Source organism: Choloepus didactylus, chromosome X, assembly GCF_015220235.1.
Source record: "Choloepus didactylus isolate mChoDid1 chromosome X, mChoDid1.pri, whole genome shotgun sequence".
In the NCBI taxonomy this organism is placed as follows: Eukaryota; Metazoa; Chordata; class Mammalia; order Pilosa; family Megalonychidae; genus Choloepus; species Choloepus didactylus.
In genome coordinates, this window is record NC_051334.1 from 112,793,885 (window position 1) to 112,815,885 (window position 22,001).

At 40.7% G+C, this 22,001-nt stretch overlaps 3 protein-coding genes across 3 annotated transcripts; 2 read left to right on the forward strand and 1 right to left on the reverse strand.

Moving 5' to 3' along the window:
* The first annotated feature begins 1,788 nt into the window (after positions 1–1,788).
* LOC119523470 (60S ribosomal protein L36a-like) lies at positions 1,789–4,055 on the forward strand. Its single transcript, XM_037822253.1, has 5 exons — positions 1,789–1,899; positions 2,328–2,433; positions 2,613–2,680; positions 3,573–3,695; positions 3,981–4,055. Exons 1-5 carry the CDS (start codon positions 1,789–1,791, stop codon positions 3,999–4,001), a joined length of 429 nt encoding a protein of 142 aa, XP_037678181.1. The 3' UTR covers positions 4,002–4,055.
* On the reverse strand, positions 3,715–12,238 carry GLA (galactosidase alpha). Its single transcript, XM_037822252.1, has 7 exons — positions 11,985–12,238; positions 8,807–8,981; positions 7,962–8,139; positions 7,327–7,418; positions 5,832–5,993; positions 5,444–5,641; positions 3,715–5,116 (listed from the first exon to the last, which is right to left on the reverse strand). Exons 1-7 carry the CDS (start codon positions 12,191–12,193, stop codon positions 4,805–4,807), a joined length of 1,326 nt encoding a protein of 441 aa, XP_037678180.1. The 5' UTR covers positions 12,194–12,238; the 3' UTR covers positions 3,715–4,804.
* Positions 12,239–12,462: 224 nt separating this feature from the next.
* On the forward strand, positions 12,463–18,466 carry HNRNPH2 (heterogeneous nuclear ribonucleoprotein H2). Its single transcript, XM_037822410.1, has 2 exons — positions 12,463–12,583; positions 16,260–18,466. Exon 2 carries the CDS (start codon positions 16,313–16,315, stop codon positions 17,660–17,662), a length of 1,350 nt encoding a protein of 449 aa, XP_037678338.1. The 5' UTR covers positions 12,463–12,583; positions 16,260–16,312; the 3' UTR covers positions 17,663–18,466.
* Positions 18,467–22,001: the final 3,535 nt, after the last annotated feature.

Genomic DNA, 22,001 nt, shown 5'->3' on the forward strand with positions numbered 1-22,001 from the left:
CACAAGGTCAGGCCACACCTAGTTGGAGTGCTGCATCTTAGGAGAACTTAATGGGGAGAGACTTGTCCAAAACAGAGACAAAGATTGGTAAAAGGAATCAAAACCAAAACCATTTCACATGAGGAACAATAGAAATAATGAAGGTTTATTAAACCAAGAGGGACCACCTTTTCTGTCCTTGTATTTCCATGTTACATCAAAAACCTCTACAAAGTCCCAAAGACCAGTGAGATCACTTAAGAGCCTGGAGAGAAGAAAATGCTATGGGACTGCAGGCTGACTGTTTGGCAAAGAAACTCTTAGGAAATGTAACAGGTTGTGGTAATAATTATATTATCTCATTCCCAGAGACCAAACAACAAAAAAGAGTGTGGTCAGAGAACAAGCTTAGGACACATGGGTGTTCCTGGAGGGTTTCGGAAGCAGGAGATCTCAGACTCTTAAAGAGTTTCTTAGCCCCTAGTTCCCTTGTACCCCTTCCTACATATTAGCTCACATTAGCTCAATTCTCTCTTGCCATCCCCTACCCCACAGATGCCCGTGTTTTCCCTGTAAGACGTCATGGTTAAGTGCATGGTTGTGTTTTTAGACTACCTGGGTTTGAATTCCAGCTCCACAAAGTCACTTGTGTGACTTTAGGTAAGTGAATTTAATGTCTCCGGTGCCTCAGTGTCCTCACCTGTAAAATATGAATAATGGTATACACCTTCTGCGGTTGTTGTCAGGATTAAAAGAGTTAGCATGTAAGGTGGTTAGGAGAATGCCTGGCATATAAGTGCTCACTAGTTATTAGCTATTATAATTATTAGGTAACAACATCAATATCATATAATGGTACAGGAATCCAGGCTCTAGAGTCAGATCAATTGGGTTTGTATCCTGGCTCCACTAAATACTGTGGACACTGGGCAAGCTGTATAACATCACACAGCTTCAATTTCCTCATCTGTAAAATGGGAATAATGTACCACCGACCTCCTAGAGTTACTGTGAGAATTATGTGAGACAATTGATTTTACATGCCTAGTAAACTGCCTGGCACCTAGTAAGAACATAATTCAAAATGACCTTGCAGTCTTTCTCACTGGACTTTCTGGAAACTTAGTGCATGCCTTTTACCCAGTACGCAGGAAAGGGAAGAGCTGCTGGCTACTTTCTATCTCTTGGCATGATTATTGCTATTGTGGGAGCCAAACAATGTCATCGTTACTTTTCATAACTTATACCAGCCAACTTACTCCCTCAACAAAAGGAGGCTTTCTTAATGCTGACAATTGTTGCTCTTCTTCAAAGGACTGTAATTATCCATTTATGAGTGTGATTATTTGTGTCCCTCCCCTAGAACGGTACTGCTGGCACATAAATAGGTATTCAATAAACATTTGTTTAATGGATCAACTGGCCATGTGATAGATTACCTGGAACAACTGGTTCCCTCTAACCCTTCAGTGAACCAGCAGTTCGCTGAGAGAGATGCTTGCAGTGCCCTTGGTGGAACAGGTACGGAACATAGAGGTGAAGGGTCTCTTCACTCGTCCCTGGTCCCTGCTTCTTCAGAGACAGGGCGGTCAGAGGGTCAGGGAAGGGCACTGCAGGCTCCACCTGACGCTGCTATCCAATAGTACACCAAATGTGATGATGCGAGGAAAAGTTGAAAGCTAGGGGGCAGGAACAGGTCGAGGGAAAGGAACCAGCCTTAGGTAGAACCCTTCCTTAGGCTCCCGCCCGCGACTCCGAAACGAGTCTTCTCAGCCGCCTGAGGGCGCTCGGAACAGAGCTTTAGACTCTATGGTCGCTCCCATCGACTCCCATGAGGAAGTGCGATCAGGAACCTCCTATATACTTCCATTTCCGGCCCGGCCTCTTTCTTTTCGCGCTGCTAGCGCTCCAGCAGACATGGTATGATGGTGGGGTGCGCTCGGCAACATCCAGTCTAATCTTTCCCCCCATATTGACGGTGCTGTCCCACAATGGGTCCAGCCACCTGCTTGGACTCGATGTGCTAAAAAACTCAGAGTTGATGAGGTCGGCTTGGAGGGACCGGGCTCTGGAGCCAGGAATTGAAATGGTGGGGTCAAAGAAGTAGATTTAGCTGGTAGCCGGGGATGAAGTTATGTTCCCTTCCCTCTTTGGGGCTTGGTGGAAGGTTTCATGCCAGGAACACGTACAGCTGGGCTGCTTTTCTAATCAGCTCCGGGAGCGTTGTGTGGTAGCGAGGAGCCAGAGTCGAGTCCTCGTGCGACGCCCGGGTTTCAGGTGGATCTTGGTAGTGCGTTCTGCCGTTGTGGTTTGATTACAGTGCACATTCTGAACGGTTTATTTACTAGGTGAACGTTCCTAAAACCCGCCGGACCTTCTGTAAGAAGTGTGGTAAGCACCAGCCCCACAAAGTGACACAGTACAAGAAGGGCAAGGATTCTCTATATGCCCAGGGTAAGAAGAGTTTTACGTAATTGGGTTCAAGGTGGCATTTGTGTAGTAGTGTAATATACGAGCCCACTGTTGTTTCTTTTTGCGGCTGCAAACAGATCTCATAAGAAGGCTTTTCCATGTGGCTATTTTGATTTCTGGTCTTCCAGGGTACCGTAACAAATGATTTTAATTTTTTCCAGGAAAGCGGCGTTATGACAGGAAGCAGAGTGGCTACGGTGGGCAGACTAAGCCAATTTTCCGGAAGAAGGTTAGTGGTAATTGCTATTTGACATGCTTCCCAGTTACTGTGTAAGGGACTTGTACTTGTTGTCTCTAGTCCTCATACCTTAAATATGGGTAAAGTATAGGCTCAGTGAAGTTATCTAAATTGCCTGCAGTGACATATCTAAAGACTGAAGCCCGTTCCCTGTTGCTCTGTTCCCTATCATGTCCTTGTGAGTTCCCAGCTTTTGGTTGCAGCAGAAATTGTTCTTATTTATAGTCTGTCAGCTCAGAAGCCTGCAGTTAGTCTGTTACCTATCTTGTGAAGTCTTAAAACTCTTGAATAGCCATTTAGGCCTTTACCTGGCCTCTTAAAATCAGTATTTTTGTCATTCCCAGTCTGAATGAATTTCTGAAAGGTGGGGCAAGATTCTAGCTAGGCTTTGACTTATTCTAGATTATAGTTAGTGTTAGGAGAATTGATAGATCTTAAGTAACAATTATTTATGCTAGTTAATGAATTGTGAAAGTTGTGTTTAGTTCATAATGGCATGGAATTGGTTGACTGTTTTGGTTGTCTGGAATACTTAAGAAATCTGTATAGTGCTGCTGAAAGAACCACAAGTTCAAGGTGGCATGGTGAGTTATCTTTTTGGTAGGAAGCCCTCTAGGATGTTCTGAATTAATGGTCGATAGTAGAACTTGATGGAAATTGGATGATCTGTCATCTTTGCTATCCTTAGTCTGGAAATTACATTTAAATCTGAGATTTTTAAAAAAATTACTGTTTTCTCCCTGAGGCTAAAGACAAATTATCACAGCTTTAACATTAATAAAGGTTTACGCTTTGTTTTAAGTTGTTAGCTCAACATAGTAATATTTTTGAAGAAAGTGATTTTTGGCAGTAATTTATGAAGTTTGACCTAATCTTTTTCCAGGCTAAAACTACAAAGAAGATTGTGCTGAGGCTTGAATGCGTTGAGCCCAACTGCAGATCTAAGAGAATGTTGGCTATTAAGAGATGCAAACATTTTGAACTGGGAGGAGACAAGAAGAGAAAGGTATATAATTATGGGTGGGACATAGCTTTTAATATATTTGAAGAGGTGAACATTTCTCTTATTGTGGCATAGAGATCCAGGGGCATTCTGCTCTAAAAGTAACTATAGATCCAAACCCGAAGTATAAGGATCTTGGTGCTAGCTTTGGCTTAAGTAGGGAAGGAAGAATGAGAAGACTTCCCTTAATTAAAGGGTGGTGATCCCTTTTGGAAAAAGACATTGTTTTTGGAGGGGTAGAGGTTCTTTGCAAAAAAAAAACTGACCTTTTTTTCTGTTCTATTACAGGGCCAAGTGATCCAGTTCTAAGCTTTGTCTTTTGTTTTATTATGATAATAAAATCTTGAAGTTATGGTCACTTCATTTGGTTGCAGTTGGTCTTTTGGAAGGGAAATAAACTAGGTGCCCCTTTTGTAGGGAGATTTATGCTTGATGGGTCTTGGTACTCAACCCATTTTGGATTGAATTTGGTGTTCAGCTAACATCGAATAGCAAGATGATCTAATTTGGTGTTTATTAATCCTTTGGGGCTTTATGGGGTTCCAGTTGGCTGAAACAAGTGATTATTGAGAATCATGGGAGATAAGACCTGAAACTCAGGATAATAGAGGGTGATCATTAACAGTTAATATCCGTAGAGAATGTAAGGTGAGGCACAGAAGTGAAATAATCTGTCTCACATATCCTTACTAGGTCAATCAAATATTCTCTTTAATAAACTTTAGCCCAGTTCTCTAGGCTAATATCTGTACCCTTTTGTACAGATATTCTGATAATACAATTCTCCAGTTTTATTGAAAACATAATTGTACTTTGTATTTTCATAGTTGGTTCTTACACTTGTATATTCGGGATGGGTGAGGTGTTTGCTTGTGGGGGAAAAGGGTAATTATAAAAGGGGAAGTGGTGATGGCACATGCTTGAAGCCTTGAGTATAAGTTTGTTCTCAGGCAGTTTTAGGAAAAGTAAGGAATTAACAAATTCTCTTAAAATTAGCCATGCCCACACACCCAAGTTTGAAGATCACTGCCTTATGGGACTCCATGATGATAAAGGGGTGGGGGGGGCGGGGCTTCTGGGCAAAGTTACACATGCTTGCCTTGTATCCTAGGTCATAATGTATCAGCATCCTGCAGAGGAAGTTTTTTGAAAATAGTCTGGCTTGTTTCTTCTAGTCGAAATAAAACAGTGCCTGTGGGATTTACTCGAGTTTTTAAGATTGAAGTCCAGTCATAGAACCCAAGTTCTCTTTTTACAGGGAGGAGCTGGGTGATTAGGCAGGCAGGATTGCAGGCCACTCCTCGACCCAGGGAAGCAATTGAGATGGAGTGAGAACGAGGTCCACCAATCTCCTGTAGGTTTACCATAGCCACAGCCCAGGCTAAGCCTGAGAGAGGTCTCTCCCACACCTCAAAGTTGTCTTCCTGAAAAGTAAGCCAAGATAATAGGTATGATAGTTGCCTTTTTAGTTCTGGCATTTAGCCTTAACTAAATGAGCTATCATGCACTTGTAGGAAAAATTAAGGAGCCTCACTACCTATATTAATATGAAGATCAAGGAAAAAATCCAAATATTCTCAGATCAGTGCATGTCCTCACAGGCCCAAGACAAACTACTTGGGTATAAAGCCATCTTCTTAAAATACACAACCAAAATAAACATTTGGATTAACTAGATCTACTAGAGAAGACAGGAAAACATGTTTCTGGCTGATTTCCTATTTCCTCCTTTAGAGCATTATTTACTATACCTTTCTAAGCCGATACCCCTGCTTGCCCAAGGGGTCCTGGTTGATTACAATTACATCCTTATCTTGGAGAAGAGCTTTGGCTTGAGGGCTGATGTGTCGGAGGTCATTCGACATGAGTAATGGAGCTGCCATGATAGCCCAGAGGGCCATCTGAGTTACCTGCTGGTCCCAGCTGAGGCCAAAGTTGCCAATCACTAACTGGGATAAAGAATGAAATAATTAAAATGAGACAAAGTTACCTAGAACATAACAGAAGCCACTTTCAATAGCACCCTGCTATAAGTACTATCACAAAGTTTCCTCCTAAGGATTCTACTTTCCTATTTATCTTGAATGCCAAAGAGGAAACAGTCTCACTGCAAGGTCTTGGAACAAAGAGGGTTCTTACCATATCTGGGTCATTCCAGCCCCCTGGTCCAGCAACATCAACAATGTTCTCCTGGTTAGAAGATGTCCATTCCAAGATACTCTTTACACTTTGCCAGGAATCAAAAATGTCACCAAAATTTCTCCAGTGATTGCAGTACTGTCGGATTTCTGTGTAATTGGGCTGTGAAAACAGATAGATAAGGCCTGATTACTTTCTATTAACATCCTAGTGAGATGAAAGCAAATTGAAAGAAGGCACTTGCAACCTTTTTTTTTTTTAGTTTACAGATCTAAGATCTCCATGAGATCCAAATTCCAATTATAATGGAATTTTATTGTAAGAATTTTACTTTAGAAGTAGGCCATATTACTTAGAATCTACTTAAAATGACTAACACTATGTAGAAATTTACCAAAAAGTAACAAGGTGTTAAGATTATTGATGATTTTTATTTTCTTTACACTTTACTATATTTTCAAAATTTTCTAAAATGAACATATTACTTTTATAATAAGTAAATAATAACAAACAATCTTAAGGAAAAGAAAAAGCTGCAAAATTACATAGAGCTCATCGTCAAGCATATGATAACACAATCTGAATTCTAGGCATATAATTTGTTAATGGAATGAATAAAAGTATGTAAGTAGATAGATGGGATATCTGAGGTTTAAGATGATGAGAAAGAGGACAGGCTATTTTGCAGAGGCTTGAAAGAAATAGTACGGGTTCATTCCATAAATCTTCAACACTTACGGATACAGTGATAAAGTTATACAAGGTCCCTGCCCTTTTGGAGCTTACAGTCTCATGGGGGTGACAGAAAATAAACAAGTCAACAAATACTTGCATATAGTGATAAGTGCTTTGAAGGAAATTAAACAGGATAATATGATAAAGAATGAATAGGTCAATGGTTTTTTTAAAGTAGGTGGAGAAGAGCTGTCTGAGTAGCATTGGTCTGAGACTTCAATGATAAGGAGTTGGCCATTTAAAATCTTGGGGGAAGAGCATTCCAGGCTAAAAATAAAAATCAAGTACAAAGGCCCTGAGGCAGCAGTAGGCTTGGGGTGTGAGGGACAGAAAGAAAATCCAGTGTCCTTTGGGAAAACAGTGATGGAAAATGAGGTTGAAGAGGCAGGCAAAGGCCAGATGAAATTGGGCCAGGTAGGCCATGGTATGGAGTTTGATTTTATTCCAAGTGCAATGGAAGCCAGTTAAGGGTTTTAAGCAGGGGAGTGATGTGATCCCATCTAACTTTGACAAGATCACACTGGTGCTGTGGGAAATGGATTGACGGTGGGGGCAGAGAGTGCAAGTAGGTCAGGCTGTTGTAGCAGTTTGGGTGAGATGATGGTGGCTCGGATGACCAGGATGTAGCTTGGACTCCAATTACAGCAGTGAAGATGGTGAGAAGAGGTTGGATTCTGAGAGGATGATAGTAGCTAGCAACTTTGCAATAAGCTGAAAATTGAGCAGCAGGCTATAGTGGATTCTGGGCTTACTAGCTCACCTTCTGAAAGGGCATCATATAAAGTGGCCACTCACAGGAGTACACAATGCTTCTGCCAGTCCTGTTCAGGGCCAAGGACATGTATTTATAACCTGTAGGAGAAAACAATGGGTAAAATAAGGGAAAGAAGGGAATTTCCAGCTGGAGCTGTATATTTTTTTAAAAAGGCTGCCTAGAAGGTCCATGTTATATTTTAAATCAGCAGCAGAGACAGGAGTCTGCTCTATGCTTAAATTGTGTATAGTACCTTTCAGACTGCTAGAATTGAAGATGCTTTTTCCTCCGAGACTGACGTCCTGGACTCTTTCCCCTCTTTTTTTTTTTGCCAAGGGCACCATACACGTGATATTATAGAGATTTACGATTACAAATTGTAATAGACTCTGAAAGCCCTCTCAAATTAAAAGTGCACAATATTAGCCAGGGATTATTAGCATTTGTGGCTTTTACATGAATGAAAGAGTGAATGAATGAATGAATGGACAAACTGAAAGAAGAGAAGAGGTAGGAATCTCTGACAATTATTTCTAGTATTTAAATGGGTATTTAAAATTTGAAGATTAGTTCCATGGATGCTCAGATACTTGGCCTCAAAGTTCCTCCCTTTATTTGTTGCTAAATCTCTTGAAACATACCATCTGCCAAATGTTTCAAACTGTCACAGTAACAACCATCAAATTTTAGTAGATCTACTCCCCAGTCAGCAAAGGTCTTGGCATCAATGTCATAGTATCCAAAACTCCCAGGGAAGCCTGCGCAGGTGTGGTTTCCTACATCTCCATAAAGCCCTAGTTTCAGTCCTTTGCTATGGACCTGAAATTAGAGGAAACAGAGTCACCACAATAACAGGGCAATCATGCCATGGCAAAAAGAGAGAACCACTCCAGGCAAGGGTAGAGACAAATTTACTTCACCAGGGATCAAGAACTTTTTTTTTTCACAACCCCAAAATTATCCAGATGAGTTTGTTGGGAGATAAAGAGCAAATACGTCAATTCTGCTGAGCTTGTTGAAACTATACATGTGAGCTATGGCACAGACAGAGGAGAAAGCTATCAGCCACTCTAATCTCACTCTGATAGGATCCTAAATGTTATCTTTATAGGGCAATGATAGATTTGTCCCCAGAATATTTCTTTTCTATCTTCTAAAATTCTATTATAGTACAATTCCAATAGCTCTTCAAAGAGTTTAGGGAAATATATGCATACGTTTGTCAAGCACCAAGTTCCTTTTTCCTCCTGGAGAATTCAGTGGTTTCAGCAAAAGAACTCCAAAATGGGCCCCTAGAGCTATTGCAAAACATTTGTCTGTGTCTGTGGATGAGATGAAAATTCCCCCTGAGGAGCCTCACAATTCAGTGTTTGGATAACTGCAGCTATTCTACTTTCTAAGTGTCACTAGGGCTGTTTCTGAACAAGCTCTGTTCAGAAGTGCTTATGGTCCCCTGAATGTAAAAGAGATTTATTTATAATCTCACATAATTAGCCAGGCGACGGATCCCACCAGGAAAGCGCTTAGGATCAGCCTGAAGTCTGCCTTTTGAATCTCGTTTGGGAGCCATCCAACAGTCATCAATGCAGAGGTACTCGTAACCTGCATCCTTCCAGCCATCAGATACCATGAGGTCTGCCATTTGCATGAAGAGTTGCTCACTGAAACCCAAAGTCCAAGAATCACTACAATTCATTCAACAAACACCTGGGTACTTCCTATTTGTCAGGTACCATGGGGTTTTATAATTTGATGGATTTTTCATTGGGCCCTTCTCTTCTGTCTCCCCTACCCCCTTAATTCTTCCTCCTCAACAACCCCAAACAATGATTAAATTGAAAAGGCTATTACAATTAAGAAAGCTCAGTAAAGTAACTGTAATGTAACTAATTACAAAGTTAACATAATCGACAGCTTTCTTACATATCAACAATAACTGATTTGGAGAGAAAAGAGCCCATTCGCAAGAGCAACAGAAAAACCTAAAATATCTAGAAGTAAATTTAAGATATGTGCAGAGTCCATATGAATAAGTCAGTGGTGCTCCTAAAGGATTTGAATAGAGTGTTAATTTGCTCTTAGATAAGAAAAGTCAATAAAAAGAAGCTAAATCTCCCTAAAATATTTTATACATTTAATGAAACCCTGAACAAATCCCAAAAGGAATTTTTAAGGAACTTGGGAAAATGATTTAAGAAGTTCCCCCCAAAAGATTAAATGTGAACAGTCCATAAAACATAAATGAAGCTGGTGAAGTACAACTAGAATTAAAATAACAGATCAGTGGAATTAAAGAGAAAGTTCAAAAAGTGATCCTTCCAGCCATCTGATACCATGGAATTTAGTATATATTATAACTGTGGCATTCCTTATAGAAGAATAAAGCTCAGATGTACTAAAGATTTAGATGTAAACAAAGTTCATAGGAAAATGTTGGTGACAATATTTTGAGGTAGGAAAGGACTTTCTCAGCATGATCATAAAGCCAGAAATCATAAAGGAAAATATTGATGGGTTTGTTTACATAAAAATAAAAACATAAAGCAAAAACCACTGTAAAAAATATTTGCAATGTATGGTAGGCCAAAAACAGAAACAAAAGACACTCCCATTGAAAAATAGGGAACATAAACAGGGGATCCATAACAGAAATTATGCAAAAAGCCAATTTAACATATGAAAAGATATCCAATCTCTTTAGTAATCAGAAAAATGCAAATAAAAACAAAAAAAATCATTTCTCACCCATAAGATTGGCAAAGTTTTAAAAGAATGACAAAAATGCAGTGTTGGCCAAGGTGTGGGGAAACAGGCATTTTCATACACTGTTGAGCATACCCTGGAACCCTAAAATATTCTATACATTTAATGGAAGCCTGAACAAGTTTTAAAAGTTATTCTAAAGAATCAGATAAGAATAAAATTATGTCTGAGGATGATAATTGCAGCTTTGTTTATAAAAATGAAAATTTGAAAAGAGCCTGAATAGCTATCAACAAGGGATTGCTTAAATTATGGAATATACATACAATAGAATACAAAGTGAAAAAGATCTTTAGCTTTTCATGGAAAATGGCATGTTATAAACAGCTAAAACAAACAAAAAAACAGGTTATAGACAATTATCATTTATGAATCTCTTATTCTAGTCCAGGCATTTTAATTAATTTGCCCAAGTTCATACAGCTAAGTAATGCTGAACTAGAATTTGAAGCCAGACAGGAGGGCTCTAGTCTTGCTGTTAACCACTACATAAACATGATACTGTTTTTATTGAAAACAATGAAAAGACAACAATTGCTTAAAAAAAAAAGACAAAAAGAAATATATGATGGCACAATTGCCACACACTGTACCCCAGGGTCACAATGGACTTAGTCTGAAACCTGGAAGGCCAATTTCTTCTGTCATGTCTGACCAATACCTTGACTTTATCTGTGAAGACTTTCATGGGAATCACTTATGGACACAGGGATGTACTAGGACTGCTGCCTTTAGAGGGGCTTCTACATCATGGATAACCTTATTATATTCTTAATAATACCTCTCGGAAGTCCTTACCCTTTTGTAGACCTGTAGATCACAGATCCCTTTGAGAATCTGATGAAAACTAGAGAACTTCTCTCCAGAAAAACACATACAATGTTCATTTTCCCATGGACTCCAGTTTAAGAAAATTTGGTCTAGATGCCTACTATGCTATGTACTTTACATGGATTACTGCATTGAAAGCTCACCAGTGCAAGATAACAACTATTTCTATTTCACTGAAAAGAAAACTGAGATTGAGGGAGGGCCTTATTTCCCTTCAAGCAATCCACCCCTACCTCCAACCCCATTACCAACTCTAGACTTTACTTGGAAATTCCTCCAGAATAAATTTGGGACCTCGGGCTTGGAGGGAACCCCCCCGACTCCTGACAACAAACCACCCACATACGTGTCTCTGGCTGTGTGACCTGACTGCCGAGCCTCTCTGATGATGTCAATTTCCAATCTGCCCAAGCTGCTGCTTACTGGCTTGAATCGGCCCTGTGAGGTGAGAACTGGTTTCCCAATTTACAGACAAGGAATGTGAGAATCAGACAGGTCTTCTATCTATCTGTCTTATCCTGCCTCAACCCTCGCCTATTGATAAAGTCCCTGAAGGCAACCTTCCAGCCTGACGCCACATTAAAAGGCGAGGAGGTGGGGGAGATCTCAGAGACCACGTATCTTATGATCTAACTTCCTGGAGTTACAGCCAAGGAACCCGTGACCCCAAAGCGGAAGAAATGGCCACGGGTCTTAATCCCTCGTCTCTCCTACCCACTCCAGCAGTGCTCAATGCTATCCACAGGCACAGGCAAAGCAGAAGCTCGCAAGAAGGATATGAATGAAACTGGATGGTAAACGAAGTCCCCAGTTGGGTGACTGGGATGGGAGGGGGTGGGGTGGAGGAGAAGTAGGGGCCACTGGTCTGACTTCTACCCCAGAAGGGGTAACAAGAAGACGTTTAGGGCTAGTCCTGACCCGGGGCAATTTGCTGCGGATAAAAAAGCCGCAGCGGTAGGGCAGCTCTCACTCCAGATCAAACATTCCCGCTGAGACTCTCCATACCCGAAAACACACCACGACAGTCACACGAAAAGGCGATGGGAGGGGGCACCTAATATCTCTGACACCTGATACAGGAATCCGGCTCTTCCTGGCAGTCAACGTTGCACAAGAAGCGCTCCCAGTGCAGCCAGCCCATGGTAGGGGTCACCGCCAGGCCATTGTCCAGGGCCCTGGCCCTACGGACGCTCCAGAGAACCAGCGCCAGGACTCCAAGCGAAAGCGCGCGGTCCAGTCGCAGGTCTCTGCTCATCAGCTTCATTGTCTCCAAGATCATCCACCTGCAGCCCGGACTTTGAAGTTTAACCTTAAGAGGCGGACCAATCACCGTTGGGTTATTAAATAATGACGTTATTGTTTCTCAGGCAACTGGGATAGTTATCCCCAGAGGCAGACCAATGATTAGTCACGTAAGACGCACCACAACCAATCACACTCTTCCTTTCTTGATATTGACCCGCCCAATTTTTTCATACCAGAAGGAAGTGCGGCATCTCAGTGATCCCGAGTTTAAGCCGAGAGTTGCTCACGTGACCGAGCTCTCACATGACGTAGGTGCTCACGTGATCAACCGCTTACGTGAGCAGAAGTAGTTCTGGTCGTCGTCTATCGTCTCGCTATACCGCTTTGAGGGAAGAAGGAGGAAAATTATCCGATATCGTTAGAGGTTGGTGTGTGGGTGGGAACTGGGGACCCAGGGGTGGTGATGATGGAGACCAAAGTGGGGTCAAGGGGCCGCCTCCGCCTTTTTCATTCCTTGCCTACCCCTCCCCCCCGCCTCCTACCCCCTCCTCCTCCCCCCCTCCCATCTCAGTGCCGGGAAGCCGCCTTTGCTGCGCCTGGTGGGGAAATGGTGGACGTTCGCGACTGTGTATGTGTTTTTGTATTTGTCTGTCTGGGCGGGTATCAGGGAATCCCTAAGAACGACCGTAAGGTGAAAAACGTTTTAAAACCACGATCCTGAATTTGGAAAAACAGATACCGAAACCAGTGGTCTGAGTGCTGGTCCACCCATACAAGCCTTCAATCTCCACTGTCTGATTGTAGGGGTAGGCACCAAGTGAATTATATCTGTAGAGTTACATCTAGGCAAATGCTGCGTGCCTGAAAAGAGGCGCCCGATAAATGTTTTTACTGAATATTTAAATAACGTTTATTTTTCTGCTTATAACAGTGATTTACATGTTTTCGAGGATTTGAAAAATAACAGTATACTATAAAAAGAATTCGCCACCCGGAAATAACTGCCCAACATTAGGGTGTATTTTCTTCCCAAGAAGAAAATGTTGGGAAGAAAATACACTCATTCCACATGTCATTACAATTTTTGAAAAGTATGTGTAACTCACAAATGGAATCCGTCAGAGTTCTGGTGGTCTTCCCAGGAGATGCGGTAGTGAAGCACAACCTCTATCAGTACAGAGGGGTTGCTAAGACATAGGATGCTGCAGGGATATTAAATGGGATGGGTCATCTCAGGGAGAAGGCAGGCAAAAAACCAGTCTGTAAATCTGCCACTCAGATGGAAGGATGTTTTATAGAAAGACTGTTATCACTGCAGATGCAGTGTGCCAGGCACATAATAGGCAATTAGTAAATGTTTATTGAATTGAATCCTCAGTAGAGTTTTATGGCAGTTATTACACTTTGTACTTTCCTTGCAAGAGGCCCAGTGTTCCCTGACCATGTCAGATACGCCATCCACATATAAAAATTAGAAGATTTTATAAAATCCCAAGAAAAAATCTGGGATTTACCAAATCCTAGAAAAGCAAACATTTTAATTTGTTTATTTTATATTTTTGCTGAAATAAAAGTAATAATTCACTAGAAAATGAAGAACGTACAAAAAGTTGAAAAAATAAAATTGGAAAAAGCCATAAAGTTACCAAAGTAATCACTGCTAGTATTTTACATATTCCCTAGGCATATTTTTTTCTAATATTGTTTTATATTGCATTTACAGTGATTTTAAAGAATCAAAACAATATAGAAATATATAGTGAAAATCCACTTTCTCCCCCTCTATCCTCCAGTTCTTTTCATACAGATACAAGTTTGTATTATATCCCTCCGGATCTTTTTCCTGGCATTTACATACATGTATACTTGCCTAGTTATATTTTAATATAGGTAGGGTCATACTGTGCATATTTTTTCATTTAATGTATTTTGGAAATCTTTCTAGATCAGGCAGATAAAATTTTTTGTTAACAGCTGCATAGCATTCCATTTTAAGGATTAAGCATAATTCATTTAAGCCACCCCCCCCCCCCCCCCGTTAAAGGATATTTAAGTTTCTAGTTTTCTGCCATTACTAACAGTGCTAAAGTGAACATTTGTGGATATTTCAGTTGGTGAGTCCTAGAAGTAGAATCCCAGGGTCAAAGGGTATGAGGACATAATATTTTTAATACAGTTGAGATTATAAAGTAGCTGTGATCTTGGGTCATTTAAGATTATAGCATAAGTTTTTAAAGATTTTAATATTCCATGTTTATTTATTGTAAAATACTTTTCAAAGAATATGTAACTCCGTAAATCTTCACTTGAATTTCAAATCATCTCCTTAGGGCACATAACCTAAAGTAAACTTGACTGTGTCAAAAAGTGGGAAACCTGATACATATTACCAAGCTGCTTTCCAGAAATACTGCATCAGTTTTCACTCTCTCTAGGAGTGTATCAGTTTGTGAACTCTGTATATCATTGACTTATTCTCACAGTTCAATTTTCTTCTGTCTTGATGGGTGAAAAATAGTGATCAATTCTGGTTTTAATTTGAACATGCTAGTGTTTATTAGACATTGATATTTCCCAAACTACTCCTCTTTTGTGCTTTCTATATGTAATTTGTCATCAACTCCTGTAGATTCCACATTTCTGATATGCTTAAATCACATCCCTTTCCCTTTTTAATGCTGTTGCCATAGGAGAAAATCCTTACCACATCTCCAAGAGACCCATTCTAACTGATCTTAGCTAGTTTCAAACCAACCCCCTTCCCTTTGAGTGCCACATTGTTGCCAGGGTGATTTATCTGAAAGGGTTCTGATGATGTCACTTCCCTGTCTCCCCTGTTTAAAACCCTTAAAAGGCTTTTAGTATTTGTCAAATAAGGCCTTCTGGATTCTGAACTCTATCTTGCCAGCCTTATCTGTCTTGCCTTGCCCCCTCCTATGCTGTGTTCCATTATAATTTTTTATTTGTTTCTGGATCCCTGAACTGGTTAGTCTGTTTCACTTATCCATCCTACATCCCTTACACTCTTCACAGAGTTCTGTCATAGCAGCTATAAAATGCTTTTTTTTTCTTTTTTTTTTATTGTGGAATATAACATATTTACATAGAAATGATAACTTTCCCAGTGCAATTTAACAAGTAGAGAGCAGATTTCAAAGAATGTTATGGGTTACAATTCCACAGTTTCCGTTATTTCCTTATTGGGAAATATAACAAAGATGCAAAAGGTGATAACTTTCAAAGTACGATTTAACAAGTAGTTATATAGGAAATTTCCAAGAATGCTATGGGTTACAGTAACATAGTTTCAGTTATTTCCTTATTTTGAAATATAACATATATACAAAAAGGTAATAACTTTCAAATTACAATTTAACAACTGCTATAATGTATTTTTGCATTAGTGAAGACATACAGGCCCCCTATAGGACCATAAGCCCTCTCTAGGCTTATTGATCCTTGTAAGCAGAGCCTAGTGCTGGACCTGGCAACTAAAAAATGTCTGCAAAATGAATGAGTGTATTGCCTGTAGTCTTTTTTCCATTTATCTCTTAGTTTTTAATGTTTCCTGATTTCATTGGTTCTTTATGTTATAAAGACATTAATGTACTTGTTGCCAGTATCTTCATAAGCATGAGGTTTGCCTTTTAATTCTGTTTACTCTTACTTTTGATCTAAAGTTTTCCATTTTTATTCCATCAGATACAGCCATCTTTTATTTATTGACATCTTCCACTGATTTTGTTGCTGTTAATTTTTAAGCCTTCTTATTTTCTGACTTTGTTGTTAATGCATATTCAATGCAGAAAACTTGGAACATACAGAAATGTCCAAAGAAAATAATTCCCTACAACAAAAGCACCCATAATCATATCACTCAGAAATAACCACCGTTAATGGTACCTGGTACATAATAGGCTGTCAATAAATAATTGTTGAATGAATGAATTAGTTAAAAATTTAGTGCTGTCTTTTGTTTATACCATTATTTACAAAAAAAGCTCAGTGTAATTAAGTTTTATATTTATAGTTTGCTTTTTTCACTTGATATATCATGAATATTTTCCCATGACAGTGGTCGTCTTCTAATTTTTTTTCAGCCACACCGAAATTGCATTAAGCCTAGCTTGCCACCAAGAGCCAAACAGTCATCATGATGCTGAGCACGGAAGGCAGGGAGGGGTTCGTGGTCAAGGTCAGGGGCCTACCCTGGTCCTGCTCAGCCGATGAAGTAATGCGCTTCTTCTCTGATTGCAAAATCCAAAATGGCACATCAGGTATTCGTTTCATCTACACCAGAGAAGGCAGACCAAGTGGTGAAGCATTTGTTGAACTTGAATCTGAAGATGAAGTGAAATTGGCTTTGAAGAAGGACAGAGAAACCATGGGACACAGATACGTTGAAGTATTCAAGTCCAACAGTGTTGAAATGGATTGGGTGTTGAAGCATACAGGTCCGAATAGTCCTGATACCGCCAATGATGGCTTCGTCCGGCTTAGAGGACTCCCATTTGGCTGTAGCAAGGAAGAAATTGTTCAGTTCTTTTCAGGGTTGGAAATTGTGCCAAATGGGATGACACTGCCGGTGGACTTTCAGGGGCGGAGCACAGGGGAGGCCTTTGTGCAGTTTGCTTCACAGGAGATAGCTGAAAAGGCCTTAAAGAAACACAAGGAAAGAATAGGGCACAGGTACATTGAAATCTTCAAGAGTAGCCGAGCTGAAGTTCGAACCCACTATGATCCTCCTCGAAAGCTCATGGCTATGCAGCGGCCTGGTCCCTATGATAGGCCAGGGGCTGGCAGAGGGTATAATAGCATTGGCAGAGGAGCTGGATTTGAAAGGATGAGGCGGGGTGCCTATGGTGGAGGGTATGGAGGCTATGATGACTATGGTGGCTATAATGATGGGTATGGCTTTGGGTCTGATAGATTTGGAAGAGACCTCAATTACTGTTTTTCAGGAATGTCTGATCATAGATATGGAGATGGTGGGTCCAGTTTCCAGAGCACCACAGGGCACTGTGTGCACATGAGAGGGTTACCTTACAGAGCCACTGAGAATGATATTTACAATTTTTTCTCACCTCTTAACCCCATGAGAGTACACATTGAAATTGGACCTGATGGCAGAGTTACTGGTGAGGCAGATGTTGAATTTGCTACTCATGAAGATGCTGTGGCAGCTATGGCAAAAGACAAAGCCAATATGCAGCACAGATATGTGGAGCTCTTCTTGAATTCTACTGCAGGAACAAGTGGGGGTGCTTATGATCACAGCTATGTAGAGCTGTTTTTGAATTCTACAGCAGGGGCAAGTGGTGGTGCTTATGGTAGCCAAATGATGGGAGGGATGGGCTTATCCAACCAGTCTAGTTATGGGGGTCCTGCTAGCCAGCAGCTGAGTGGTGGGTATGGAGGTGGTTATGGTGGTCAGAGCAGTATGAGTGGATATGACCAAGTTCTGCAGGAAAACTCCAGTGATTATCAATCGAACCTTGCTTAGGTAGAGAAGGTGCACCAAACAGCTACTACAGAAATAAAAGCTGTGCATTTATGGGAGTTGAATAGAATGGGAGGGATGTCTAGCATATCCGGTATGGTTTGGTAAATGGGAAATGTAATTGATTCTGATCACTCTTGGTCAGCTTTCTTTCTTTCTTGCTTTCTCTCTCTTTTTTTTTAAGAAAATAAAAAATTCAGTTTAACAGTTTTGCATTACAGGCTTGTGATTCATGCTTACTATAAGTGGAAGTCAGGATTGTTTTAAAACTTCAAGCTCAGTAGTTTTGAACACTGAAACATTCATCTAGGATGTAATAACAAAGTTCAGTATTGACCATAACTGTTATAAAACAATTTTCAGCTTTCCTCAAGTTAGTTATGTTATAGGAGTGTACCTAAGCAGTAAGCATATTTAGGTTAAAGCAGTTTCACTTATGTTAAATGTTGCTCTTATACCACAATACATTGAAAACTTTGGATGCATGTTGAGAAACATGCTTTTCTGTAAAACTCAAATATAGGAGCTGTGTCTACGATTCAAAGTGAAAACATTTGGCATGTTTGTTAATTCTAGCTTTTTGTTTTAATATCCTGTAAGGCACGTGAGTGTACACTTTTACTTTTTTTTTTTTTTAAAGATCTGGGACAATTTTAAGATGTAATACCAATACTTTAGGAGTTTGGTCATGTTGTTTGTATGAAATTCCAAGGCTTTGATTTAGATTTTTCCTTGTATTGTGATTTCCATTTAGATGTATTGTACTAAGTGAAACTTGTTAAATAAACCTTCCTTTTAAAAACTGGACAAATAATCTTGTACAGCTTGATTTTTTATGATGTTCTGTCATACAGTCACACTGTAATTTACTTTTAATCCCCTGCCACTTATTACTATTTTTTGAAACTTTTAATGCCCTAAACACGTCTTTGCACATATTATTATTTCTAAGATACATTCCTAGAAGTGGAATTGCTGAGTCAAAGGTATACACATTTTTAAGGCTTTTGACGAGTATTACCAGAAAGATTATGGTACTTTGTGTTTCTGCCAGGATTGCATGTTTTATTTTTTCCCCATACTCTCCTCGATGATGCACATTATTCTTTTTGATCCTTGCCAGTTTATTAGTTGAAAAGTCCTACTGATATTTTAATTTGTATTTCTTTCATTAATATTGAGATTGAGCATTTTTTTGTTCGTTTCTAAATGCATTATCACTATGTCCACAGGACTATTGAGCTACACTGGAGACCTTGTACTTCATCAAGATAGTGTTCTCCAAAATCCAAAGAAATAAAAGCAAATAGATAATAATCCTTTTCCTTTCATTTAACCACAAGCTAGAAGACCTAAGTCACCTTTATGTTTTAGAAAATAATTAGGCCTATGTTATTATAGAAATCATTCCGTCTCTCCCTGAATTCATTAATAGAGCCTATTAGCCCTTTACTTTTAGGTTTCTCAGGGCATCTAAAGCTTGTTTTAAACCAGTGGTTTTCAAACTTTAGCGTGCATCAGAAACACCTGCAGGGCTTGTTAAAATGATTGCTGGGCCCCACCCCACTCTAGAGTTTTTGATTCAGTAGTTCTGGGATGGGGCCTGAGAATTTGCTGATGCAGCTGCCCTGAGGCCAACGCTTTGAGAACCGTCATGGCTCTCCATTGGCTAAGCTTACATGAACTCTCTGTTTTCCCCAAACAGCAACTTTGAGGAATAGAGCTTCCTTCAGGATCTTTGAATGCTTAAGCTGTAAGTACAGATCACATATGACTATGTATGTACAATTTCCTTGCACCTCTCATGAGGACTCTGAACTCCCCTAGCAGCTGGGGTTATCTTGCATTTCTCTCCTGATCACAGCAGTATTAATAATCCCACAACTCAATGAACTTTAGGCTTTGATTCCCTCAGGGCAGTTCCAGTTGTACCTGAACCTCTACAGACCTCTTCGTAGATCTGATGAGCCTGGAACTGGACTTATCCTGGGCTTGGGGACCAGGGAAATGCCCTGAGATCCGAGACATACTAAATTAGTATTAACTGACTCCAGTTTATTCAGAGGCACTTTTCATTGAGAACTATTTCTAGAAAATCATTTAAACTGGAGATGCAGTGGGAGGTAATTTAAGATTCTTTGATGACTTCCAATTCCTATCATAGCTGCCAGGAGAGCAAGAAATCCATTTGACTCTTATTCTATACTAAGCCAGGCATTACCTTGCTCTCCTAAGCTCTTCAGGAAGCCTTTCTCAAAGGATTCAGGAATCGGTGGTTTTTGGTTTCCAGGCTGCTCAGAGTTAATTTTCCAGAACCTTCTCTGAGTCAGGATTCTCCAGTTAGCCACTAGATGTCATCAAATCCCAGGAGAGGATAGGCTGGGCCCAGGGATCATAGGTGTTCGCTTCCTCTTCTTTGCTGTATAAGAAACTCAGAAGGGCTCAGGGAAGCAGTCAAAGGAAGGACGTCCTGGAGAAGGTAGCGGTTAGCACTACTGGTATGGAAAGGGATGGCAGTACTTGTCAGGAAAGCAGCACAAATGCTCACACACACGTACCCTTGGTGATCCAATGTGGGCCACCCACCAACACCTCCAACCACCAAGTCAGGATTCATTTTACACCGTGCACATGAGCTCCTTGGCAGGATCTGGCCAAAAGTTTGAAGTCATGGTAGTAATCTTGGTCTATCTCCATTGATGACTTATGCCAGTCATTGATGACTTATGTCAGTGGTTTTCAGAATGTGGTACCTGGCAAGCAGCATCAGCATTACCCGGTAACTTGTTAGAAATGCAAATTCTCAGACCCCACCCCAGACCCCCCACCAACTCAGAAACTGGGGGCAGGGCCCAACAATCTGTTTTAAGGTGACCTCCAAGTGATACTGATGCACTGAACCACTGGCTTATGTGTGGAGTCCTATATTCACCCATTCACGTTCATGTATTTTTTTATCCAACAATAAAGGAGATAACCAGAGTGGAGATAATCCAATCTGTAAATATGGCACATCTTCTCCCCCTGCTCCAAGCAAATTGATAAGGAAATACTTTTCAAATTCATTTACAAATCAAGTTCCTTTTCCATCAGAGAGAATTCCTAGCACGGTCAGCAAAATTGAGGATTTCTCCAAGATGGGCCTCAAGGCCTATTGCAAAACAGCTAGCTGCTGATGGTATGAAATTCCACATGCTGTGCCTGATACCAACCAGGGGTTGTCACAAGACTTGTTTCACAACCTGCTCTTAAATTGACCAACATGGAGTCTCATGAAGGCATAACAGGCTTGTCCACAAAGTCACCATGTTAGGTTACAGTATCCCACCAGGGAGGGGCGGGGGTTACCTGAAGCCTGTATATAGATGCCCCCCAGGAGTCATCAGCACAGACAGATATAGAGAACACATATCCCTTCAGTTTTCTGATAAGGGAATATTAGGCTTCTGAAAGAATATAGTCAGTAAGTATTTTCTGAGCCATTTACCTATACTAGACCATGGGGTATTGAAACAGAAACAGATAATCCCAATTCCAGTGCTGCCATTAGAATAGCTGTACTATCCTAATGACTAGGCTTTGTTCCTGAACTGAGCTCATTGCACCTGGCTCTGCTGTTCCTCAGGATGAATTCTCTTGTAGCAGGCCACCCCCATATGACCTGAAAATAGTCTTGTTTCAGGCCTCTGGGCAGTTCACCAGGTGTGCACTGACTCAATCAGCTAACAAAGCTTGAGTTCTTTCCTGGAGGCTCTCAGGCCCTATTGGCAGTAGACTTCCATTGGGCCCGTTTCACCAGTTAGCTCTCCAGACATGCTCTAGGGATATCTGACCACCAGCACCCCCTTGCCTCCCCCAAAATATAAAAGTCATGAGTTCCTTCCAAGGAGGCTCCCCAACCCACCCATCCAAGGTCTCCTGCCAAATATGCCCAGTCCCAGTAGATTCCTAAGTATGGACATATGATTCTGGTCTTGGGGAGACAGATCCATCCTACCAAAGCAGGTTTCTGACATCTGCTATGCCGAAGACCTTGGTAAATTCAGCAAATGAATGTCCCCTTTGGTGTCAGACTGCCAGCCTTCCCCAGACCATCCCCCCCCCCCCCCCCCCACTTTCTCCTTGTTCATTTTCTTCACCCGACGGCACACTCCTCCCCAAGCCTGTTTGGTCCTGCTGGCAGGGGATTTTAGCTTCTGTGTAAAGCTCCTGAAATTCAGGAATGGAAGAAAGGATGCCTTCTAAGAATACATAGTTTTGGCTCAACTTTGACCTAAAGGGAGGTCCCAGCAAGAAGGTTTGCTTGAGGCAAATGGACAGAAGAGTGCTGAGTTAGGATAAA